At 48.7% G+C, this 25,656-nt stretch overlaps 1 protein-coding gene across 2 annotated transcripts in view; it reads left to right on the forward strand.

The window, feature by feature from the left end:
• Window positions 1–4,005: 4,005 nt before the first annotated feature.
• TEKT3 (tektin 3) overlaps window positions 4,006–25,656 on the forward strand; it is a 32,955-nt gene continuing 11,304 nt past the window's right edge. Inside the window, exons 1-2 of one of the 2 annotated variants that reach the window (XM_082272684.1) lie at window positions 4,006–4,123; window positions 14,140–14,747. In XM_082272684.1, coding sequence (XP_082128810.1) covers window positions 14,169–14,747 — 579 coding nt within the window. In that variant the 5' untranslated portion in view covers window positions 4,006–4,123; window positions 14,140–14,168. Of the gene's footprint in view, window positions 4,124–4,187; window positions 4,202–14,139; window positions 14,748–25,656 lie in introns of those variants that run through there. The other variant, XM_082272685.1, reaches the window with a different exon arrangement.

The following is a 25,656-nucleotide window of genomic DNA, read 5'->3' on the forward strand; positions in this document are numbered from 1 at the left end:
ATCAGAGTTGGAGCCAGAAACCTCCAATCAAGATTGGAGTTAGAACTCTTCAATCGGATTTTGAGTTTGAGCCCTCCAATCAGGGTTGGAGCTAGAGCCCTCTAATCTGAGTTGAGACTAGAGCCCTCCAATCAGAATTTGAGCTAGAGCCCTCTTGAGTAGGAACTAGAGCCCTCCAATCAGGTTTGGAGATGGAACTCTTAGATCAGATTTGGAGCTATAGCCCTTCAACCCAAGTTGAGGCTAGAGCCCTCCGATCAGATTTGGAGCTAAAGTCCTCCATTCAGAGTTTGAGCTAGAGCCCTCTAACTAGAGCTGGATCTAAAATCCTCCTTGGAGCTGAAGCCCTCCAATCAGAGTTGAAACAAGAACCCTCCAATCAGTGTTGGCCCTAGAACTCTTCAATCAGATTTTGAGCTTGAGCCCTCCCATCAGTGTTGGAACTAAAGCCCTTCAATCAGGGCCAGGACAAGGGGTGGGCAGGAGGGATGGCTGCCCTGGGCACTGTGGTATCATGTGAGGTGGGGGTGCTCCACAAGAAGATTGGGGGGGTTGTGTTGGAGGGTAAGTAATGTTCTAGGAGGGGAAAATTGGTGGAGGGGGTGCTAAGAGAGGTGATTTAGGAGGATTTATGTTGGGGGAGGGATGGGGGGAAGAGAATTTGTGCTAGGAGGGGGGATTTGTGCTGGGAGGGGGAAATGGGGGGTTGGATATGTGTGCTGGGAAGGGACATTTTAGCCGTAGAGGATTTGTGCTAGGAGGGGGGAATTGTTTTTTTTTTTGGGGGGGAGGGGTATTTGAGCTTGGGGGATTGGGGGGGGGGCAAACATTTGTGCTGAGAGAGGGGATTTCAGCAGGGAGGCAGATTTGTATTTAGAGGAGGATAATTTATGCTTAGGGGGTAGATTAGTGCTCAGTGTTTGGCATTTGCCCTGGGCTCCAAATGACCTCCAGCTTAGGCCCTCCAATCAGAGTTGAAGCTAGGGCCCTCCAATTTGAGTTGGATCTAGTGCCCTCCAATCAGGGTTGGAGCTAAAGCCCTCCAATCAGAGTTGGAGCTAGAGCCCTCCAATCAGAGTTGGAGCTAGAGCCCTCCAATCGGGGTATGAGCTTGAGCCCTCCAATCAGTGTTGGAACTAAAGCCGTCCAATCAGAGTTGGAGCTACAGCCCTTCAATCAGACTTGGAGCAGGGGCCCTCTAATCGGAGTTGAGGCTAGGGCCCTCCAATCAGAGTTAAATCTAATGCCCTCCAATCAGACTTGGAGCTAGAGCCCTCCAGAGTTGGAGCCAGAGCCCCCCAATCAGCAAAGCTTACATGTTTTACTTGCTGATTGAAGAGACCTGACTCAGCAAGCGGTGTTGGACCTCAGTAGAGAGACCACTGCTTCCACCCAGAGAGAAATGGTCCAGTCTTCTATACATCATTTGGACATCAAAGTTGCATGACATGTGACTCTCTATGTTTTCCAATGATAACTATTCATATATGCGCGACTTAAAGTTGCAGTGACTTCAAAGTAATTCATGCACTACTTTGATCCAACTTTCATGCAACTTGAGGGCCATAGGCTTCAATGTTAACCCTCAGAAGTTGCGGGAGTTGAGGCTAGGGCCCTCCAATTAGAGTTGGATCTAGAGCCCTCCAATCAGGGTTGGCCCTAGAACTCTTCAATTCAATTTTGAGCTTGAATCCTCCAATCAGCATTGGAGTTAGAGCCCTGTAATCAGAGTTGGAGCTAGAGTCCCCCCCAACCAGGCTTGGAGCTGGAGCCCTACAATCAAAGTTAAGGCTAGGGCCCTCCAGTTAGGGTGGGATTTAGAGCCCTCCAATCAGGGTTGGCCCCAGAACTCTTCGATCAAATTATAAGCTTGAGCCCTCCAGTCAGTGTTGGAACTAGAGCCCTCTAATCGGAGTTGGAGCTAGAACCCTCCAATTGGAGTTTGAGCTAGAGCCCTCCAATCAGAGTTTGAGCTAAAGCCCCCCAATCAAAGTTGGAGATAGAGCCCTCCAATCAGGCTTGGAGCTGGAGCCCTCCAATCGGAGTTGAGGCTAGGGCCCTCCAATTAGAGTTGGATTAAGAGCTCTCCAATCAGGATTGACCCTAGAACTCTTCAGTCAAATTTGAAGCTCGAGACCTCCAATCAGTGTTGGAAGTAGAGCCCTCCAACCAGAGTTTGAGCTAGAGCTTTCCAATCAGACTTGAAGCTGGAGCCCTCGAATTGGAGTTGAGGCTAGGACCCTCCAATTAGAGTTGGATCTAGTGCCCTCCAATCAGGGTTGGCCCTAGAACTCTTCAATCAAATTTTAAGCTTGAGCCCTCCAATCACAGTTGGGGCAAGAGCCCTCCAATCAGAGTTGGGGCAAGAGCCCTCCAATCAGAGTTGGGGCAAGAGCCCTCCAATCAGAGTTGGGGCTAGAGCCTTCCAATCAGGCTTGGAACTGGAGCCCTCCAATCAGAGTTGAGGCTAGGGCCCTTCAATTAGAGTTGGATCTAGTGCTTTCCAATCAGAGTTGGAGCTAGAACCCTTCAATAGGAGTTTGAGCTCAAGCCCTCCAATCAGTGTTGGAACTAGAGCCCTCCAATCAGAGTTGGAACTAGAGCCCTCCAATCAGAGTTGGAACTAGAGCCCTCCAATCAGAGTTGGAGCTAGAGCCCTCCAATCAGAGTTTAAGCTAGAGCCCTCCAATCAGACTTGGAGCTGGAGCCCTCCAATTGGAGTTGAAGCTAGAGCCCTCCAGAGATGGAGCCAGAGCCCCCCAATCACTAAAGCTTACATGCTTTACCTGCTGATTGAAGAGCCCTGACTCAGCAAGCGGTGTTGGACCTCAGTAGAGAGACCACTGCTTCCACCCAGAGAGCAATGGTCCAGTCTTCTACAGGCTGTGGCTGCTTTTTAAAGGAAACCACCTGACTTTGTATTCAGCGGGTTTAGACTGAGAATTCAATTCATAAAAACCAAAAGTAGACTTCAATTCAACACATGGAGGACATTTATTTTTAGCCATGTGACTTCAATTCTCAGATCTCATTGGCTGAGAGTAAGTTTTAAATAAGATTCTTCTCCCGGGATGAGATTTGTGAATTGAGCCTGCAGGGTGTTAAATTGTGGGCTTAATTCACAGGGACGGCGATCGTCCTACAGAATAATGTGACGGTCCGTTCGCAGTGCCGCCGCCGTGATTCTTCGCGGTGCAGCAAAGTTAACTCGTTTGGCAAAGCGCGTATGCAGATATTTATTTGATCAGAAGGCGATCAATGAAACTCTTCCATGGCCGATCGACTTATAATCCCTGTTCAAGTTAATCATTTAAAGGTGACCACACACCTACCGACATGATCATTGGATAGGACCTATGGTGGCCACACCCGCTTTTCTATCACTATCCAATCGATTGGATCCGAACGGATTGGCTAACAATCGAATTGCCAAAACTTCTCTTCAATTTAGGTTGAAATCGATCAAACTGATTCGATCGGCCAGGGTGGAAAATTATTGATCGCGTTGCATTGATCAGCAGCTTTCTTCACGTATACCGTCATATTTTGATCGATCAGACATGTGATCGGTAACTTGCGATTGTATCTTCCAACTATCGATCAAACTCCTCTAAAATTTGATTTATTGATTATAGATTGATTATTGGAAGTGATCAATCAAAAAATAAATTGATTATTTAGGAGGGGTGTATGGCCACTTATATTTGTTAGTTGGTCCATGGAATGACATTGGTGGGTGTGTGGCCCCCATTATGTGCCCAGAGGGGACCCCATAGAAGATATCACACAGTATGATTGGTGCCCCCTGGGCCCCGCCTCTCTCAGCCCTCCATGTGTTCTCTAACTCTGGTTACTAAGGACATGTGCGTCCATGGCAACCGTCCTCAGATGCGCTCTCTGTCCCGCCCAGCCTCGGCCGCCACTGGCCGGCTGTCAGTCAGGAACCGCCCTATTCTGGAAGGGCTGTCCGCTGATTGGTTGGGAGGAGTGTCAGTCGCCGGGACTGAGAGAAGCCGCGGGAGGGCTGCTGGCTGCAGACTGGGGAGATGATCAGAACTGCTGAGAGCAGAAGGAGCGGAGAGAGGGGGAAGAGCGGCTCCAGCACCTGACTACCTACCTGAGGGTGACTCCTCCCACCTACCTCACTACCTACCTAAAGGGTGAGTCCCCTCCCCCACCTCACCTGACTACCTACCTGAGGGTGAGTAATCCCTCCCACCTCTCCTTACTACCTACCTACCTAAGGGTGACTCTCTCCACCTACCTCACTACCTACCTGAGGGTGAGCCCCATCTACCTGTCTTCACTACCTACCTGCACATGAGTCCCTCCTGACTACCTACCGGTAAGCCTCAACCTACCTGTACTGACTGCCTAGCTGTCCTAATTACCTACCTGCAAGTGAGCATCACCTGCCTGTCCTGCCTACCTACCAGCAGGTGAGCCCCAACCTGCATCTATCCTGACTACCTACCTGAGGGAAAGTCTCAGCCTACCTGTCCTGGCTACCTACCCAAAAGAAAGACTCAGCCTACCTGTCATGGCTACTTACCTGAGGGAAAGTCTCAGCCTACCTGTCCTGGCTACCTACCCGAGGGAAAGTCTCAGCCTACCTGTCCTGGCTACCTACCCAAAAGAAAGACTCAGCCTACCTGTCATGGCTACCTACCTGAGGGAAAGTCTCAGCCTACCTGTCCTGGCTACCTACCCGAGGGAAAGTCTCAGCCTACCTGTCCTGGCTACCTACCTGAGGGAAAGTCTCAGCCTACCTGTCCTGGCTACTTACCTGAGGGAAAGTCTCAGCCTACCTGTCCTGGCTACCTACCCGAGGGAAAGTCTCAGCCTACCTGTCCTGGCTACCTACCCGAGGGAAAGTCTCAGCCTACCTGTCCTGGCTACCTACCTGAGGGAAAGTCTCAGCCTACCTGTCCTGGCTACCTACCCGAGGGAAAGTCTCAGCCTACCTGTCCTGGCTACCTACCTGAGGGAAAGTCTCAGCCTACCTGTCCTGGCTACCTACCTGAGGGAAAGTCTCAGCCTACCTGTCCTGGCTACTTACCTGAGGGAAAGTCTCAGCCTACCTGTCCTGGCTACCTACCCGAGGGAAAGACTCAGCCTACCTGTCTTGGCTACCTACCCGAGGGAAAGTCTCAGCCTATCTGTCTTGGCTACCTACCCGAGGGAAAGTCTCAGCCTACCTGTTCTGCTTACTTGAGGATCTCAAGTGCCAGCCTGCACTTACCTGTCCTTGTTACATACCTGGGTGTCCTAGCATGTCCTATTTGTTTTGGCTATCTACTTGCAGCTGTGTCCTAACCAACCTGTCCTGGCGGGGGGGGGGGGGGGGGATATTAATCTACTTGTCCTGATTACCTACCTGAGGAGGGTCCCAACCTACCTATCCTATCTACCTATAGGGAAGTCACAGCCTACCTGTTCTCCCTGCAGGTGAGTCCCAGCCTGCATCTACCTAACCAAGGGTGAATCCCTTCTTTTCTGGCTACTTACCTAAGGCTGGCCATATATTATACAATTTTCTTCTACAACTTTCCTTTAGATTTACCAAAACCGTATAATACGAGGTCACACCTAAACACTTCCAATATTGTATGAAATCAGCAGACCCTTCTACTACATGGTTGAAGGTAAATCTAAAGGAAATTAAACAAGAAAATTGTATAATGTATGGCCAGGTTAAGAGGGGTCCGATCCTACCTAGCATTCCTAACTACCTACATGCAGGTGAGCCCCAGCCTGCACCTACCTGTCCTGACTGCCTGTCTGCAGGTGAGCCCCAGCCAGCACCTACCTGTCCTGACTGCCTACCTGCAGGTGAGCCCCAGCCTTCACCCACCTGTCCTGACTGCCTACCTGCAGGTGAGCCCCAGCCTGCACCTACCTGTGCTGACTGCCTACCTGCAGGTGAGCCCCAGCCTGCACCTACCTGTGCTGACTGCCTACCTGCAGGTGAGCCCCAGCCTGCACCTACCTGTCCTGACTGCCTACCTGCAGGTGAGCCCCAGCCTGCACCTACCTGTGCTGACTGCCTACCTGCAGGTGAGCCCCAGCCTGCACCTACCTGTCCTGACTGCCTACCTGCAGGTGAGCCCTAGCCTTCACCCACCTGTCCTGACTGCCTACCTGCAGGTGAGCCCCAGCCTGCACCTACCTGTCCTGACTGCCTGCCTGCAGGTGAGCCCCAGCCTTCACCTACCTGTCCTGACTGCCTACCTGCAGGTGAGCCCCAGCCTGCACCCACCTGTCCTGACTGCCTACCTGCAGGTGAGCCCCAGCCTGCACCCACCTGTCCTGGCTACCTACCTGTCCTGACTGCCTACCTGCAGGTGATCCCCAGCCTGCACCTACCTGTCCTGACTGCCTACCTGCAAGGTATATCCTGTGCTGTATATCCATATGTTTCCCTGCCACTGATCCGTAATACTGGAGGGCCAATCACCCCATTACCAGCACAGGCAGGAGAGCATCTCCCAGAACACGCAACATGTCATGACCCAATCATCATCCCTGGAACATAGTGGCCCTGGAAATGGATAAGTGACCCATGTGTTGCGCCCTACTAATTCCCAGAGTCTCATACAGAGAACATTTCTATAGTATGGGGGATAATTCTATCTTTCTATCTATCTGATTTTCTCTTCCCTGGGATTTAAATGGCCAAAAATCTCCCCATTGTTTTATTTATTTGTTTTTTTGTTACAGAACAATCAACAGAAAGCAAAAGTAAAATGTAACATTACACAATAATCAGATTACACAACACAAGGGGGAAAAATACAAAACATGACTACAATCAATGCACAATTTACCCCCATAAAACCTAATGTAGGGTATACTGTATATACTATATACTGTATGTACTCACTATACTATACTTTTTGTATTATTATTACACCATTATTTGTTCCTAAAGAGACAACAAATAGAATACAATTCCCATTCAAGTAATTTAATATATCTTAGAGAATGGCATAAAAACAGATAAAGAACAGTAAATATGTGTACATAGAAACATTTCATCTATCTATATCCATTTCTCCCTCCTCCAAAAAATAAATAAATAAATTATATAATGTCTTTTTTTTTTTTTTTTGGAGGGAGAAATGGATATAGATAGATGAAATATTCATATATATTATTATTTTTTTTTTCAAGTATTGGTTGATAAGGTGTATATTGGTTTATAGTTTGTCCCCCCGGATATAGATAGATGAAATATTTATATATATTATTATTTTTTTTCATGTATTGGTTCAACTGATTATAGAGTGTAAGCCCCTCTGGCAACTCAGTTGAGTATTTTATTGTTTTGTGAGATGATAAATGAGTGCCCCCCCGGGGTCTGTGGTTCAGGTTGCGTTGCCTACCTACATACCTCACACTGCAATACCACAGGTGCCATGGTAACCAATCAGACGTTTGCTTTGATCCTCCTGTTAGGTATGGAAATACCTGATTGGTTGGTATGGGCTACAAACTTGGTACATAAACCTGTCAAGTCTGGGTTGGTTGGCTAGGAGTGACTTAAAGGCTCAGTCCACCCAAAACTGAAATGTCCGTATTTGGCAGATGCTGTAGAGAGAAAATATTATTATAATACAGAAAATGATTTAGCGCCAAATCACGCTAAGGTCGAAGCTCACAAAGATGCATGAGCTATTATGTTGCTCATAGAGCAGACATTAAAATAAAAAGAATACCGCGTGATGCAAAAAAAAAAAAAAAAAAAGCACATAAACGCACAAGCACGCAACATAATGTGAATGGGGCCTTAGTCTAGGTTCACAGTTGTGTGTGCGTGTGCTCGTTGCTGGTAGAGCAGGCTATTTATTGGAATAGGTTGGGGTACCTGCAAGAAACGCGGAGAAAGAAGTCCTCAACCCCTTTTTAAAATGTGCCACATGCAGCGCTGTATTTTGGCCTAGGCCAACAAGGCCCAGGCCTAGGGCGGCACTTTGCAGGGGGGGCAGCAAAAAAGCCAACCCCCCCACCTGAGACTCTATTAGCCTCTGGTTGCTAGAGCCACCTCTCTCAACCCCCTCTCACCCCCCTCTCTGGCTCTCACTCACCCTCTCTCACCCACCCCTCTCTCTCTCTCTCTCTCTCTCTCTCTCTCTCATCCCCCTCTCTCTCTCTCTCTCTCTCTCTCATCCCCCTTTCTTATCCCCCCTCTCTCTTTCATCCCCCTTTCTCATCCCCTCTCTATCCCCCCTCCCTCTCTCTCTTTCTCTCTCACCCCCCCCCTCTCTCTTATCCCCCCCTCTCTCTCTCAACCCCCTTTCTGTTAAAAAAGAAGTGGGGTAAATTTACATGGGGGGGGGGCGCCCAATTTTAGTCTTGACTAGGGCAGCACAAAACAAAAATACACCACTGGCCACATGGTGTCACGCACGTGAAAATGCCAACATTGGGAATTTCTTGACCCTCTGCATATCATGCGACAGAGCCTTTTGCCTGTGAGTCAGGAATACGCCTGGTTAAGTATGTGTTCCTGACCCGTGCATATGTGATCCTAGCCTTAAAGTGGAGTTCCACTCAAAAGTGGAACTTACGCTTATCTGTCTCCTCCCCCCTCCCCACCCTGTCCCCACTTCCATTGGACCTTGCCGCGGCGAGGTACATCAGAAGTTTGGCCCCCTACTCCTTCCAGGCCAATAACTGAGTGCAGCGCGCTTTGCGCATGCGCAGTAGGGTACCTGACCGTGAAGCCGCAAGGCTTCACTCCTGGGTTCCTTTACTGGCAATGGCGGTGGCAGCACCCGACAGCCGATGGAAACATTGACTTAGGTGCCGACATCGCTGGATTCCAGGACAGGTAAGTGTCCTAATATTGAAAGTCAGCAGCTACAGTGTGTGTACAGTGTGTGTACAGTGTGTGTACAGTGTGTGTAGTTGCTGACTTTGAATTTTTCGCTGGGGGCGGAACTCCACTTTAAGGCGGGGTTCACATTGGATTGTGAAGCGGCTCGCAGCAGGACTTCCGGTGCGTCCCGTTCACCGTTTTCAGGTCCGAATTCGGTCTGAATTTTTGGCTGTAAAAGGACCAGAAGACTCACACGAATTTCCTGCAAACCGCATGAACACCGCTGTATGAACCGGCTCCATTGAGCGCTGGTCACACTCTCCTGACATGCGATTTGGATGCGGGGAAACCCTCATCCAATTCGCACCAGTGTGAATTTTTTATACGTACATTAAATGCAGAATATGTATTTTTATTACTAGATTTGCGTCAATTCGGACTCAAAATTGGTCACAATGCCCCATTCATGGCTTTGCACTTGTTAGTGTAGCAAATAAACATCTACAAACAAGTCGCTCCGGCGTCTATATTTGTGTGCAGGGAGTGCGGAGATCCCCGTGGGTGGCCGCTGAATCTGGAGGGAGAGGGTAACCCGATAGGAGGAATGCGATCTCTTATTATTTCACAGTCGCGCACAAATAATAAGCACTGACACTGGTTTTATCGGCAGGTAATTGCAGCTATCGCTTTCCAGTGGGGACGTCACTCTTCCAGCCTATTATGGGCTGACAAACAGTCAGCTCAGAAGGCGAATCGTCTCAGTCACAGTAGAAGCGCTCGCTGTATCCGCAGGTTTTGTTTTCCAGTCCTTTCTAATCACTGGAACCCATTCATAAAATAAAATGTTCCACCACGGATCTCCCTTACATTGCTACACTGAAAGCTGCAAGATGATTGGTCAGAGGGCCCAAATGGACTTCATTCACAGGGAAAAAATAAACAAATAAATGGTTACAATTTATCACATTTAAAATGTATGTATTGCTGAGTTGCACATTGTCTTGCACAGTTGTACCGGCTCCTCTCCTGGACTGAAATGGCTTACTCTGATTTCCCTGCACACTGTGAGCTTCTTACAGTGTGCATAAGAAGCTGCAGCAAGTCAGATAGAGCCCGCCCCATTTCCTGGCTGGAGGACGCCCAGCACCATCTAGCTAAGTGGTCTCCAAACTGCTTGTTTTTATCTGGCGGCCTTGGAGTACTTTTTCATTCACTGACACCAACGATGGGGCACAATGCCTCCCAATGATACCAGTGATGGGGCACTCTTCCTCCCAATGGTACCAACGATGGGGCACAATGCCTCCCAATGATACCAGTGATGGGGCACTCTTCCTCCCAATGATACCAGTGATGGGGCACTATTCCTCCCAATGGTACCAGTGATGGGGCACTCTTCATCCCAATGGTACCAGTGATGGGGCACTCTTCCTCCCAATGGTACCAGTGATGGGGCACTCTTCCTCCCTATGGTACCAGTGATGGGGCACTCTTCCTCCCAATGGTACCAGTGATGGGACACTCTTCCTCCCAATGGTACCAGTGTTGGGGCACTCTTCCTCCCAATGGTACCAGTGTTGGGGCACTCTTCCTCCCAATGGTACCAGTGATGGGGCACTCTCCCTCCCAATGGTATCAGCAGTGCTGTATCTTGGCCTAGGCCAACAAGGCCCAGGCCTAGGGCGGCACTTTGCAGGGGGGCAGCAAAAAAAGCTGCACCCTGCACAAATAAAAAAAACAGCCTCCTCCCGGTTCCCGCAAGAAAAGGGTCTCCGCCGGCTTGCGCTACACTTTTAATATAGTGCCAGTCTTATGGGGTGAATAGGGCCAGAGGGCAGAGTCCAGGAGGCAAATCGGTCTGGCACCCCCATAAAGCGGTCAGTGATGAGGCTGCACTGATGGGCAGTAATGAGGCGGCACTGATAAGGCTGCACAGATGGGCACTGATGAGGCTGAACGTGTGGGAACTGATGAGGCTACACTGATGGGCACTGATTGACTTGTGGTCTGTGGTTCACAGGTGACAGTGCGGGTCGTTAACAGTAAAGGGCATGGCCTTTACAGGAAGGGGTTGGTCATATGTAAATTAGGGGGTGCACAAGTTTAGTCAGGCCTAGGGCAGCACAAAACCTAAATACACCACTGGGTATCAGTGATGGGGCACAATGCCTCCCAATGGTACCAGTGATGGGGCACTCTTCCTCCCAATGGTACCAGTGATGGGGCACTCTTCCTCCCAATGGTACCAGTGATGGGGCACAATGCCTCCCAATGGTACCAGTGATGGGGCACTCTTCCTCACAATGGTACCAGTGATGGGGCCCTCTTCCTCCCTATGGTACCAATGATGGGGCACTCTTCCTCCCTATGGTACCAATGATGGGGCACTCTTCCTCCCAATGGTACCAGTAATGGGACACTCTTCCTCCCAATGGTACCAGTAATGGGACACTCTTCCTCCCAATGGTACCAGTGTTGGGGCACAATGCCTCCCAATGGTACCAGTGATGGGGCACTCTTCCTCCCAATGGTACCAGTGATGGGGCACTCTCCCTCCCAATGGTACCAGTGATGGGGCACTCTTCCTCCCAATGGTATCAACGATGGGGCACAATGCCTCCCAATGGTACCAGTAATGGGGCACTCTTCCTCCCAATGGTACCAGTGATGGGGCACTCTTCCTCCCTATGGTACCAGTGATGGGGCACTCTTCCTCCCAATGGTACCAGTGATGGGGCCCTCTTCCTCCCTATGGTACCAGTGATGGGGCACTCTTTCTCCCAATGGTACCAGTAATGGGACACTCTTCCTCCCAATGGTACCAGTGTTGGGGCACTCTTCCTCCCAATGGTACCAGTGTTGGGGCACTCTTCCTCCCAATGGTACCAGTGATGGGGCACTCTTCCTCCCAATGGTACCAGTGATGGGGCACTCTTCCTCCCAATGGTACCAGTGATGGGGCACTCTTCCTCCCAATGTTACCAGTGATGGGGCACTCTTCCTCCCAATGTTACCAGTGATGGGGCACTCTTCCTCCCAATGTTACCAGTGATGGGGCACTCTTCCTCCCAGTGATACCAGTGATGGGGCACTCTTCCTCCCAGTGATGGGTCACAATTCCTCCCAATGACACCAATGATGGGGCAATCTTCCTTCCAATGACACCAATGATGGGGCACTCTTCCTCCCAATGACACCAATGATGGGGCACTTTTGCTCCCAATGACACCAATGATGGGGCACACTTTCTCCCAATGACCCTAATGATAGGGGATTGTTTGTTCCCACTGATGTGGCCCAATGGCCACAGTCTGGCCCCTTTTAAAGTCTGAAGGACAGTAAAGAGTAAAAAAAAAGGGGGGTTTCGAAACTGCGGCCCTTTGCTTGCATACACCAACAATGGGGCCCAATGACACTAATTATGGGGCACAATTCCTCCCAATGATGCCAACACTGGGGCACTTACCCCCCCCCCCCCCCGATGACACTAAAGATGGGGCACTCTTCCTCCCAATAAAGCTAATGATGGGTAATTTTCCTCAAAATTACACCAATGATGGGGCACAATTCCTCCCATTGACACCAATAAAGGGGGATTTTTTTTTACTTCCACTGATGCTGGGACATTTTGTACTCCCAATGGCCACAGTCCAGCCCCCTTAAAGTCTGAGGGACAGTAAACTTGGCCATTTGTTTAGAAAATTTGGAGACCCCTGATCAAGCTCTTTCCTCCCCCAGCCTGATTGTCCTTGGACCCACCCCTTTCATTCAGTTCTCTCCGCAATGGAGGCTCAACATCAACTGTGACCGTTACCTAGGTTGGTTTTTACACCCTAAGAATGCCCATTCCTCCAGACTGACATCCACCTATCAAGGCATTTTGATATTTGCATACTTCCACCCCAGGGCCAGCTCACTGCTTGCATTAGGACTGGGGGCTTTTAAGAAGAGTACTGAGGCAGGGGGCTGTGATGTTTTCAGGAAGCTATTTCCATTCTCTGATTGGATGAAATGGAGAACGTGATGTCACTGCCCCGCCTCTTCGCCTTCTCCAATGAAGGAATGCTTTGCATTCATTGAGCAAATGCAAAGTGTTCTCTGACTGGTGCTCATGTTGAGTCGCCGACCTCCGGTCTCCACAATGCAGCAGGGCGGCTGCTTGGTTCTTGCTCTGGAAGCTAGTGGAGGTCACTGTAGTAGTCATAGCTCCAAACTGTACCTGATTTGGAATAAAGTCCCTCTGTCCCCCTCATTTGTCCCTCATTGTGGTCTAATCTATATAGTTGTATATAAAATGCTCTATTTATCTATGAAAACGTATGTACCAATGTCTGAGGTTTACAACCACTTTAAGCGAGTCACCCCTACAAGTTTGGAGACCATTTTCCTCTGGGATGAGTTGGCCCCCCAGGCCTCAGTCCTACAAGCCTACCCCAATACCCAATATTCCAGTCACCTCCACCCCAATATTATGTATTGCTTCTATGATGTAACCAGGACAGACATTGCTTACTTAGGAGATAAACAAAGGTCTATGGCAATGGGCCAGTCTTAGCATAGTGATAAGTCATAGTGTAAAGGTACTTGAAGCAGTTAGAGATAGCAATACTTGTACATTTGGAGGTTTTTATTGCTTGCACAGTCATTGACTCTTAAGCCGGCCATACATAGATTGAAGTTCGGCTGGTTCAGCAGGGACTAGCTGAATTTCTCTCCATCTATGGGCAGGTTGGTTGTACAGAAGTTGATATCTCAGTTGACTTCTGTTCAACCAGCCTGTAAGTTTTTTTCAGTACCTAGTGGGCCACCCATTAAGCCCCGTACACACGTACTGATCGTCGGCCGAACGATCGGCCTTCTTTTGTCCAGGGCTGTCGTGTCTGTTGAAAACTGCAAAAGACTGCACACAAATTTTGTCGGCCAACAAATATTTTAAAGTCTGCACGACAGATTCTGTTCGGCCGAAAATGCGCTGTCGGCTGTCGGAAGCATCATACTAACAAGCCTACAATCGGCCGATCGGTCGGCGGCCGAATATTTACGGCCGACAATCGGTACGTGTGTACGGGGCTTTACTCCTTTGATGTATTGCAGGACATCTGACATCTCACCAAATGTCATTCTCAAGGAAGCATTTGCCATTCCTTAGCCACTCCCACTTTATTAAGGCCCTTTCATTGGGTTTCTTTAGGGTTGTACCTCATATAGTTGATTGGGGGTATATAGGACTCATAGGTTTTCTGGTGTTGCTACCATTTCTGTTAATTCATTGTCGATGTTTAAGCTGCCATGTTTTATCTTCTATCTACTTTTTACAGAAAACGGTGGTGACTCCACTCCATCCACCATGGAAATCCTGGGCTCAACACTAACGTCTACCTATGCCCGACCTCGGCCAACTCCTACCAACTTTCTGCCAGCCATATCCACAATGGCATCGAGCTACAAGAACCGGTTTCCCCACTATACCCTAAGCCATAGTTTGAGTCTACCATGGAGGCCCAGCACCTACTACAAAGTTGCCTCAACCACCCCGACGTTGGCTCCCCTGTCCAGGAGCGCTCCTGGACTCAGTCCAGCTCAGATTCTTCCCTTCGCCTCCAACAGGACTGCACTTTTCACTAGGTACTCCCCCGATGACTGGTACAAGTCCAACGAGAGCAATTATAGGGATTCTGAGTCTTCCAGGCGCAGTGCCGAGAGGCTTCGAGTGGACACCAGCCGCCTCATTCAAGAGAAGGATCAGAAGACCAGAAGGATTCAGAGCGACACCAGCAAAGATCTGGGAGAACGGATAAATGATATTGCCTTCTGGAAGTCTGAGATCGTTCACGAAATCGACCAGATGATCGGTGAGACAAATGCTCTGTCAGAAGTCAAGAGGCGCTTGGAGAGGGCACTTGCAGAAACAGAAGGACCTCTACAGGTAAGAAAAATTGCTGGGCTCCCAGGAAATGTATGCAGTGGACTGATGTACCTTTACGAAAATTTTGGATAACTTGAACATTTGGTATCGCATTCTAATGAAATACTAATGAAATAAGAAAATATGTCTGCCCCCCCCCCCCCCCCCATGTACATAAAAAAACACCTTGTGGTGGATCCTCTTCGCCTACCATATGGAAAGCTAATATAAGAAGGTGTATACCTTATGTCATTTGCCTAGGTCTGTGTAGAACTACCAGGGAAGTAATGGAAACCTTCGACCTGGGGCAGCCAACAAGTCCAATAGTGATAGGATTCTGCCCTTGTACCTCTGTGTTTGGTCACATGATTTCAGGAGTTGCAATCACAGATCTGAACAAGGAGCAGGTAGCTAATAAGGATGAGCTTGCATTTGTTCAGAACCAGGTTCGGGTCCAAACCTGAAAGCTAACTGTCATTCTTGATCTAATGAGCTGCGGGTGGGGAATTCAGTTAATACAGTGGAGGGATGCTCAGGACATCATTGACCTAATATGCCATCCCGACCCTTTGTAATGTTAGCTGCAGGTTGGGGAATCTCCTCTCGGCAGGTTATTGGCACAGGAATGATAGCTGGCTTCTGGGTTCAGACTCAAACTTGGTTCCAAGCAAACGTTATCTGATCCTTTGCAGCTATATATTACCCAGCATGTGTCATTGACTGCTAGTCCTGCTCTAACTGATGCCTAATGCATAGACCTCTATAACTAAGCCCCAGTGGGTGGAGTAAAATGCATTGGGGAGGCATAGTTAGCAGGGCAGAACTTGCTGAGGCCTCCTAATTTTTTACTTTGGTCCAGTTGGGAGAGCAGTGTCCTGGATGCAGCAACACTGTCACCACTGGGTGAGTTATTTGAATGCCAGCACCCCTTACACCTGAGGACCGGGGGTGGGCTCTTGCTTTAGGTGGCGCTACAAGCATTTTGGTCACAGTGGTGCCTAAAAATGTGAAGTATATCTCATTAGGGGCCACCAGACCAACATATCTTACAAGTACTTTTTGTCCCCTAACTCCCCTGATGAACACCCGTAATCTGCCTACGATAGACACATATTTCCTAAAATGGGCCAGTGGTTCTTGGAAGAGTGAAGGACTGAGTCCTAATCCAAGGTCTCCTAAATCCTTTACTTTTCTAAGCACCAACATCAGCACCAGATGTGGATGATGGCAGGTCCCATGTTCATGTAAGGACAGGAAAATATGTTACCACCTGTCCATCTTCAGAAATACCAAGTGACTTCGGCTGCCTAAGGTCAGAAATGGTGCTAATTGCAAGAAATGCTCTAAATCAGTGGTCTCCAAACTGCGGCCCGGCACCCGAATGTGGCCTTTGCTTACCCGTATCTTACCCTATAACTGACACCAATAATGGGGCCCCATTCTGACAACGTCAATGTTCTTCTCATTGAAACAAACCATGGGGTACTATTTCTCCAATTAAAATAAATGATGGGACACTAATACTATAACATTTTTTACTCCCACTGGGCACAGTCTGGCCCCCTTAATGCCTAAAGGACAGTAAACTAGCCCTTTGCTTAGAAAGTTTGGAGACCCCTGCCCTAAATCAGTGGTTCTCAATCGTGCCTCCCCCCCCCCCCCCACTTCTCCTGGCCACATCCTCCCTCCTCCTGGGCCTTCAGCCAGCTACAGATCCCCTAGCTTTCCATATACCTCCCAGCTCCCTTAGTGCCCCCGACCTCCCATAATTTTTCACACTCCCACCCCCTACATCCTCCTACAGTGCCCTCCAGCCTGCTGCAGAGGTCCCCCCCTCCAGTCCCCCAAAGTGCTCACAACCTCCACAACAGTGTCCCACTGTGCCTCCATTCTCCCACAGTGCCCCTGCAAAAGCCCCCAGACACCTGTAGAGTCTCCTCCAGAAACCCCATCCCCCCTCCCCCCCCACCACAGTACCATCCAGCCCCATCCAGAGCCTTCCAACATTTCAATACATATTTTGCATTCCCGACCTTCCATTGGGTGAGTATGAATGTTCTTTTTCACTGTTGGGGCATGGAAGGTGTGGGAAGAATTTCCTGGGTCCTGCTCTCAACAAGATTGAGAACCACTGATATAAATCAGGAGCAGTGTTTGCCTATATCCAGCAATCTGTGACCTTCCTTGGCCTGATCTTCTGAGGTCCTGGAGGAGAAATGATTTTGTTGGTGATTATTATCAGTGTCCAAGTGTTTTCCTTGTATCTGAGTGTCTGTGAGAGCTTTTCTAGTGCCATTGTCACCTAATCCATGTGCAAACACAACTTAGGCTGGAATATTAGGTGGATCTCATGAAGCAGTCGCAGAACTCAGACAAACACGGTGCGCAGTCAGTTTGTTGACACAACGGTAATCCCCAGGTAGTTGCTGAGGGACCTGCAGTACAACAGAGACACAATGGCCTACTAATTGTCTTTATAAAGTCGCAGGTGTGCATAAATTCACCGCTCTTCACAGGAGGAGGTTGTCTTGGAGTAATGCTGCCGGTAGACTTGAGGTTATATTCCGCTGGGTGATGGCCTTGTGCGAATGGCTGACCTCTGACCTGAGATAAGGGGTGCAGGCAGGGCCATCTTAATGCATGGGCACCCCTGGGCACTGTTTAGGAGCCTCAAATGCATGGGGGCCCCATGATAATCTTGCAACTGTCGCGGATTTGCATGGACAGTCACGGTTTTTCCTAATCTGTCCCGGGATGGTCATGTCCCAGGTGGTGTCCCATAACCTGTACTGTGCCATCCTTATTCCAGTATTGTGCTCTCCTGATTCCCCCCTGAAAGTACTAATATATGTTTAATTCTATCAGCAATTTATACTTTATTTTTGAGAGTAGGTGTGTAAGTTGGGGCAGGCTGGTAGGGACCCTTAGTACATTACTTTGCCCAGGGGCCCATGAAGCTATTGAGATTACCCTGGGTGCAGTACCCTCTTGTATCCTCCTCCCATCTCTATTCACATGAACATCATCACAAAGCTTGGGTTGGGTGGGTCTTACATGATCATCTGACCACCCTCCTACGTCTTTGGATGGCCATTGGTTGCCCAATCCCATCAACGTAGCACTTGAGTCAGGATTACGGTGTTGAGAGTTGCCCCAGTCATACCGTCCATATGTAAGTTTTTTTGCACTGTTTGCCCATCACAGGACTTAGAGTTGTGCTGGTATTTGTGTCCCTTTTTAAATATAACCTATGGCTGCCACTTAAGGTGGACCTGTCCTCAGATATATTTTAAATGGTAAAGCAGATCTTCACTCTCTTAAACAAGTTCCGTCTACTTCACCCATTCTCCCATCCTGTGCATGTATAGGGCTAAGTTTAATTTTTTATTTTTTTTTTCGTTATTTTTTTAGAAAGTTGCCCTGCCCCGCCCCCATTTTCATCATTTGCCTTGGCCAGTGGTGTCCAAACTGTGGTCTGGGGGCCAAATGCAGCCCTTTGCTTGCATTTATCTGGATTTTGGGACACTATTCCATCCACTAATACTAACAATGGGGCATAATTCCTGTCGCACTATTTCTATCACTGACACCATCAAAAGGGCACTATTCCTCCCACTGACACCAATGATGGGACACTATTCCTCCCATTGATACCAATGATGGGGCACTATTCCTCCCACTGACACCAATGATGGGACACTATTCCTCCCATTGATACCAATGATGGGGCACTATTCCTCCCACTGACACAAATGTTCGGGCACTATTCTCCCACTGACACCAAGGATGGGGCACTATTCCTTCCACTGACACCAATGATGGGGCACTATTCTTCCCACTGACACCAATGATGGGACACTATTCCTCCCACTGACACCAATGATGGGGCACTATTCCTCCCACTGACACCAATGATGGGGCACTATTCCTCCCACTGACACCAATGATGGGGCACTATTCCTCCCACTGACACCAATGATGGGACACTATTCCTTCCACTGACACCAATGATGGGACACTATTCCTTCCACTGACACCAATGATGGGACACTATTCCTCCCACTGACACCAATGATGGGACACTATTCCCCCCACTGACACCAATGATGGGGCACTATTCCTCCCACTGACACCAATGATGGGACACTATTCCTTCCACTGACACCAATGATGGGGCACTATTCCTCCCACTGACACCAATGATAGGGCACTATTCCTCCCACTGACACCAATGATGGGGCACTATTCCTCCCACTGACACCAATGATGGGACACTATTCCTCCCACTGACACCAATGATGGGGCACTATTCCTCCCACTGACACCAATGATGGGACACTATTCCTCCCACTGACACCAATGATGGGACACTATTCCTAGTTCGGCCCCAATAAAGTTTGAAGGACAGTAAACTGGGGGAATTTGGGAAAGAGAGGATTTGAGCTGGAAGGGGTTTAGGGCCAAAGATTTGTGCTGGGAGGGGATTTTAGCAGGGGGGTGGATTTGTCCTGGGAGGTGGGGGAATTTATGTTTAAAGAAGTTGTAAACCCTCTCTTATAACTTGTACCTATAGGTAAGCCTATAACAAGGCTTACCTATACTATAGGTCCTGTAAATATCTCCTAAACTTGCACCGTTTAGGAGATATTTACTTTTCGTGCTGCAGATGATGTCATTGGCGCATGCGCTCTGAAGGAACAGCCACCTGTGCCGTTCCTTCAGAGCCCTGTGCCGTGAGCGGCGGAGTGATGTTATCGTGTCTCCAGCCAATCAGATGGCCGGAGGACGCGAACCAGGAAGCAGGAGGCCGAACATGTCGGCCGTCCTGTCACTGAGCGGACGGCACTGCGGGGTCTTCGTTCTAAGGTAAGTATTTCATAATGAGCTACTATGCGATGCATATGCATACAAGCTCATTATGCCTTGGTCTTCCAGGGTTTTTTTTTTTGTTACATTTTTTTGGGGGGGGGGGTTACTTCCTCTTTAAGTGGTAATCATGCAGATTAGTGTTCCACTTTTTTTGGAGGGGGGAGGGGATTTTTGCTAACACATAATGCTCATACATCTTGGGGTTGCGCAGTTTGGCATGTTCGCCCTGGGCTCTAGATGGCCTTGACCCGGCATTGGTGGTAACGCATCTTTTAACAATGCACAGTAATGCATGAACGGAGTTGCATACACACCTCAATGCACCTGTGTTTCAGGATACCACAATGGGAACCGTCTGTGTGTTGTGGGGGGCTTCATTAAAAAAGACCACTAACCTTTGTGTGTTGTGGTGTATAAGCAGTCCATTTACAAACAAATTGTCTGCCCTTAATGCAACGCACAATATTATTTATTTTATTACAGGTACCTATATAGCACCATCAGATTACACAGCGCTTTACATATATATTGTACATTCACACCAGTCCCTGCCCTCAAGGAGCTTACAATCTAAGGCAGTCTTTTTCAGCCAGTGTGCCCAGGCACCCTGGGGTGCCATGAGGTTTCTTCAGGGGTGCTCTAGCAAAATGCTTAAAAATTGCCAAAAAAATGTATAAAAGGCGGCGGATGGATGAAGCCTTCCTTTTTAGTTACACAAAGCCACAGATTTCTTTTTGTGCACCATTACAAACTTCTAGCTGCCAACCTCCTAATGACCAATGACATTATCAGTTGATAAGGAGGACGTCCGTCGCCTGTAAAGCATCCTTGTTTGACCCTCTCTTGTCTCTCTCCATCAGCTTTGGGGTCACATTAGTGTTGGGGAAAAACTGAGGAAGAAGAGAAACATTGGAATACTAGACAGTACCAATTTGCAACTCTAATGTTGGGTATCCTCTGTGCAGAGCTGCTGTTAGAAATCACGGGGCCCCTTACAGCCTGACGCCCCCCCCCCCCCAGGGGCTGCCACCAGCACCCTGCTCCCCCCCCCCCCAGGGCACGCCACCACCACCTTGCCCCTCCCATGCGAAAAGGTCAAAACAATATTTTTACAAAAAATACATGAAAATCATTATAAGTGGACACAAACATTCCATCATACATAAAAAAACATAAATTCCATCTTCAAGCCAAAATTCTCCTCAAACAATAATGCGCATATTCCACCAACTCCCAGTTCCAATCTCCCCTCCCAGCACAAATCACCCCCCAATCCCACCCCTAGCTCAAATCCAACCCCCCCGCCTCCTAGCACACATACCCTTTCTTCTCAAACTTTCTATCCTAGCACAAATCTTCTCCCCCAAACCCCCCCCCCCCCCACAATCCCTCCTATTAGCCCAAATGGCCCCACCCCCTCCTGGCACAAAATCCCCCAATCTCCCCTCCCAGCACAAATCACCCCCCCAATCCCACCCCTAGCTCAAATCCAACCAACCCCCCCCCCCCCCGCCTCCTAGCACACATACCCTTTCTTCTCAAACTTTCTATTCTAGCACAATTCTCCCCCACCCCCACAATCCCTCCTATTAGCCCAAATTGCCCCACCCCCTCCTGGCACAAAATCCCCCAATCTCCCCTCCCAGCACAAATCACCCCCCCAATCCCACCCCTAGCTCAAGTCCAACCAACCAACCCCCCCCCCCCCTCCTCCTAGAACACATACCCTTTCTTCTCAAACTTTCTATCCTAGCACAAATCTTCTCCCCCAAACCCCCCCCCCCCACAATCCCTCCTATTAGCCCAAATGGCCCCACCCCCTCCTGGAACAAAATCCCCCAATCTCCCCTCCCAGCACAAATCCTCTTTCTTCAATCCCCCTACTAGGACAAATTCTCACAAATCTCTCCTCCATCCCCTCTAAATTACCATTCCCAGCACAAATCCCCCCAGCACTAACCCCCCACCCCCTCAAACATCTCTTCTCCTGGTTCAAACCCCGCCCCCTCCTCCTCCTAGCATATGCGATGCATACTAGCACATTATAAAATTGCCTTACAAGTGCTTCTGTTTTGTTTTTTAAACATCCACAGTTTAACAAAACAGTCTGATACAGTCCAATCATTGAAAAAGGAAAGGACTGGGGAAATGCTTCCTCCTGCCTGCAGCAGACTGATGACGAAGTCTCTGCATGCGCACTACAGAAAGTGAAAGTGTAAACAGAGTAAAGGCAAAACTGTATGTTTTTTAATAAAATAAAACATGCAATCCTATTTTACATACAGTAATATTAGAAAATAAATGGCAGAAAAAGACTGAGTGCTCCGTGGAATTTGCCCCTAATAGGAATTTTCTTATTTTGCTCCTTTGTTAAATATTCAGCATCATCCAAATTCTTCCAAACTCCATTGAGGGGCCCCGTATGACCCCAGAGACCGACCTGTCAGGGATTACAGATGGGGCACAGATGGTGCAACCTGCTGGTTCTCACCACATTCACCAAATTCCCACCATCTAGGGTGAAGGTTGTCCCCGCAGCTGTTCAGGAACCACCAGTCCCAGCATGCTTTGCTGGACACGTTACATAGTTGGCATACTTGGAACTATGGGCAAAACTGACATATACAGTACTATGCAGTGATCAGCCACCATCACTAACATTGCAGTTGATTTTTCTGACTCCTCTTTGTAGCAGTTTTATTACTTGTTGAGTCTACCAGGAGATTTTCTGTTTCCTGTAACGGGTTCAGTAAAACCGTCCTCTCTTTTATTTGTTTGATTTATACCTTTTTTCCAAAGAATATATAACCTGTTGCTGTACCTACTTATAACCTCGTGCCACCCAAGTAATGCATATGTGTGGCGGCAAAGAGGGAGGGCTTTAACACCGACTTTCCAGTGCCGAGACCGCACTCGCTGCTTGCTCCCAGCATAGACCGGGGGGGGGGGGGGGGAGAGATTTAAAAAGCATTAGCTGTAGTTCGGATTTAATTTGTTCATCTCTTAAAGCGGGCCTTCCTCCTCCACCCACCAATTTCCACCATCTCATTCCTATTCCCTTCTTCTCTCAAAATCACCAACTACACTTTTATAATTTTTTTTCCCCGTGTTGGAGAAATCTTACACTACTTTCTAAGCACGAATGATGTTATACTTCCTGCAGCCTCCTAGGAAACCCCCATCACACATGTCAGGAGGCCACAAGGTATGCTACTGTGCCTCATGGGATACCCACATCACACATGTCAGGAGGCCACAAGGTATGCTACTGTGCCTCCTGGGCTACCCATATCACACCTCCCAGGGGGCTGATAGATATACTACTGTGCCTCTTGGAATACCCGGAATACCCTGATCACGCATCCCAGGGGGATGCAGGGTGTACTACTGTGCCTCCTGGGCTACCCATATCACACCTCCCAGCAGGCTGCAGGGTATACTACTGTGCCCCTTGGGAAACGCACATCACACATCCCAGTTACCCGAAGGGTATATTACTGTGCCTCCTTGAATACCCACATCACACATCCCAGGAGGCCACAGGGTATACTACTGTGCCTCCTGGGCTACCCATATCACACCTCCCAGGAGGCCGCAGGGTATACTACTGTGCCCCTTGGGAAACGCACATCACACATCCCAGTTACCCACAGGGTATATTACTGTGCCTCCTGGAATACCCACATTACACATCCCAGGAGACCGCAGGATATACTACTGTGCCTCCTGGGCTACCCATATCAGACATCCCAGGATGCCGCAGGGTATACTACTGTGCCCCCTGGGATACCCACATCACACACCCCAGGAGGCCGCAGGTTGCACTACTGTGCCTCCTGGAGTAACCACATGACACATCCCAAGAGGCTGCAGGGTATACTACTGTGCCTCCTGGAATACCCACATCACACATCCCAGGAGGCCGTAGGGTATACTACTGTGCCTCCTGGGATACCAAATTACACATCCTAGGTAGCCACAGTCTATACTACCGTGCCTTCTGGGATACTCACATCACACATCGCAAGAGGCCTCAGGGTATACTACTCTTCCTCCCGGGATATCCACATCACACATCCTAGGAGGCCGCAGGGTATACTACAGTGCAAGCACTATGGGGGGTGGGGGGGGAGGGGGCAGGTGTCTTTTCATATAACTTGTAGGCAGCACTCTGATAGCAGACCACAGCATATACATGTCATCAGAGGGGCAGCTTCATGAACCTGAAAGAGACAGCTGCCCTTCTGGTGATGTCATAGATAAAAATAGTGGTATGGGGCAAAGCAGCATTGTGGCGGATCCCAACGGAACATCACTGGATCGCTGTTTTATGTGAACTACTCAGCTGAAAAAGTAAGGAGGAGTGAAGTTCCTATTACAAGTCCATTAAAAACTACATTTCCATCCATGACTACCTTGACAACGCGGCTCTGTGATTTCACTCCAGAACAATCAGTGTTGTCACCCTATCACAGGAAGTGAAGATAAATGGGTCGACTGGCAGGATCACCGGATAACTGAAACTATGTTACAAGGGGGGGGGGGCAGATGTGATCGTTATTTCAGAATAACTTTCAGGTGAATTCTAAAAAGATAATTTTTTTTTTTTTTTTGTAACCACAGAAATGATGTCATACTTTCCCTTTATTATTTGTAGTGTGTTTAGTGGATATCATTTATATAAGTTTGGTTGGTGACACTCATCGCACCTCAGACCCCCCCCCAGGCTGCTTTGTAGCAAACAGTGTATCCAGGACTTTCTATAGAAAACCATGCACAGAACAATGGACGGAGATGTATAGACAGCCGTTGCTACAAACATTGTAACAATGTCATCGTAAGGAATGGCCAGCTATATAATAAAACACTGGCCTCAGGACAGGGATACATTGTATCACACAAAACATTAGCTGGCCATTCGCAGGCAAGGGTGTGTGCGCCAAACACTGAACATTCCATAAACCGCAGAGAGTACATTCCATCACAGACAATGGAACATTCCCAATCAGACTCTTATAAAAGGCTCCTTGGGAAGAGGATTCAAGTGAGCCGATAAAGCCAAGGTGAGAATGTTCTTCATCCAAAGTGGAGCTGTCATTACCACACCGGACAAACCATGTTCATTAGGAGCTAGAAACATCAGGACTATGTGGAGATTTATAGATTACAAAGGATAAAGGTTGATGATTAGATTGAAAGCTCTTGGGGCAGGTTCCTTTTTTTCAATGTTGTTGACTCCTATTTGTTTCTGCATTATACTGAAAGGGTCAATCTACTTAGATCTAGTATGTCAACTTTTGGTGTATGTTTGAGTCTCTTCTATCTTTGGGGACTCTATAGGTGAGAGCTTTGTGCTGAGTCGCATCTTCACTCCTGTTGTGCCCATTATGAGGGGCTCCCACCATCCCTGAACTGAGTTGCCTGGGTCTGTACACCCGCTGTGCCCATTATGAGGGGTTCCCACCATCCCTGTGCTGAGTTCCTAGGTTAATACTCCTGCTGTGCCCATTATAAAGGGTTTCCACCATCCGTAAACTGAGTTCCCGGGTCTGTACACCTGCTGTGCCCATTATGAGGTATTCCCACCATTCCTGTGCTGTGTTCCCAGGTCTGTAAACCTGCTGTGCCCATTATGAGGTGTAGCCACCATCCCTGTGCTGAGTTCCCGGGTCTGTACACCTGCTGTGCCCATTATGAGGTGTAGCCACCATCCCTGTGCTGAGTTCCCGGGCCTGTACACCTGCTTTGTCCATTATGAGGGGTTCCCACCAACCCTGTGCTGAGTTCCCGGGTCTGTACACCCACTGTGCCCATTATGAAGGGTTCCCACCATCCCTGTGCTGAGCTCCTTGGTCTATACAACTGTTGTGCCCATTATAAGGGGTTCCCACCATCCCTTTTCTGAGTTCTCAGGTCTGTATACCTCCTGTGCCCATTATGAGGGCTTCCCACCATCCTTGTGCTGAGACCCCGGGTCTGTACACCCGCTGTGCCCATTATGAGGGGTTCCCACCATCCCTGTGCCGAGACCCCGGGTCTGTACACCTGCTGTGCTCATTAT

The sequence above is a fragment of the Pelophylax lessonae genome, assembly GCF_965119305.1.
Source record: "Pelophylax lessonae genome assembly, chromosome: 11".
Taxonomy (NCBI): Eukaryota; Metazoa; Chordata; class Amphibia; order Anura; family Ranidae; genus Pelophylax; species Pelophylax lessonae.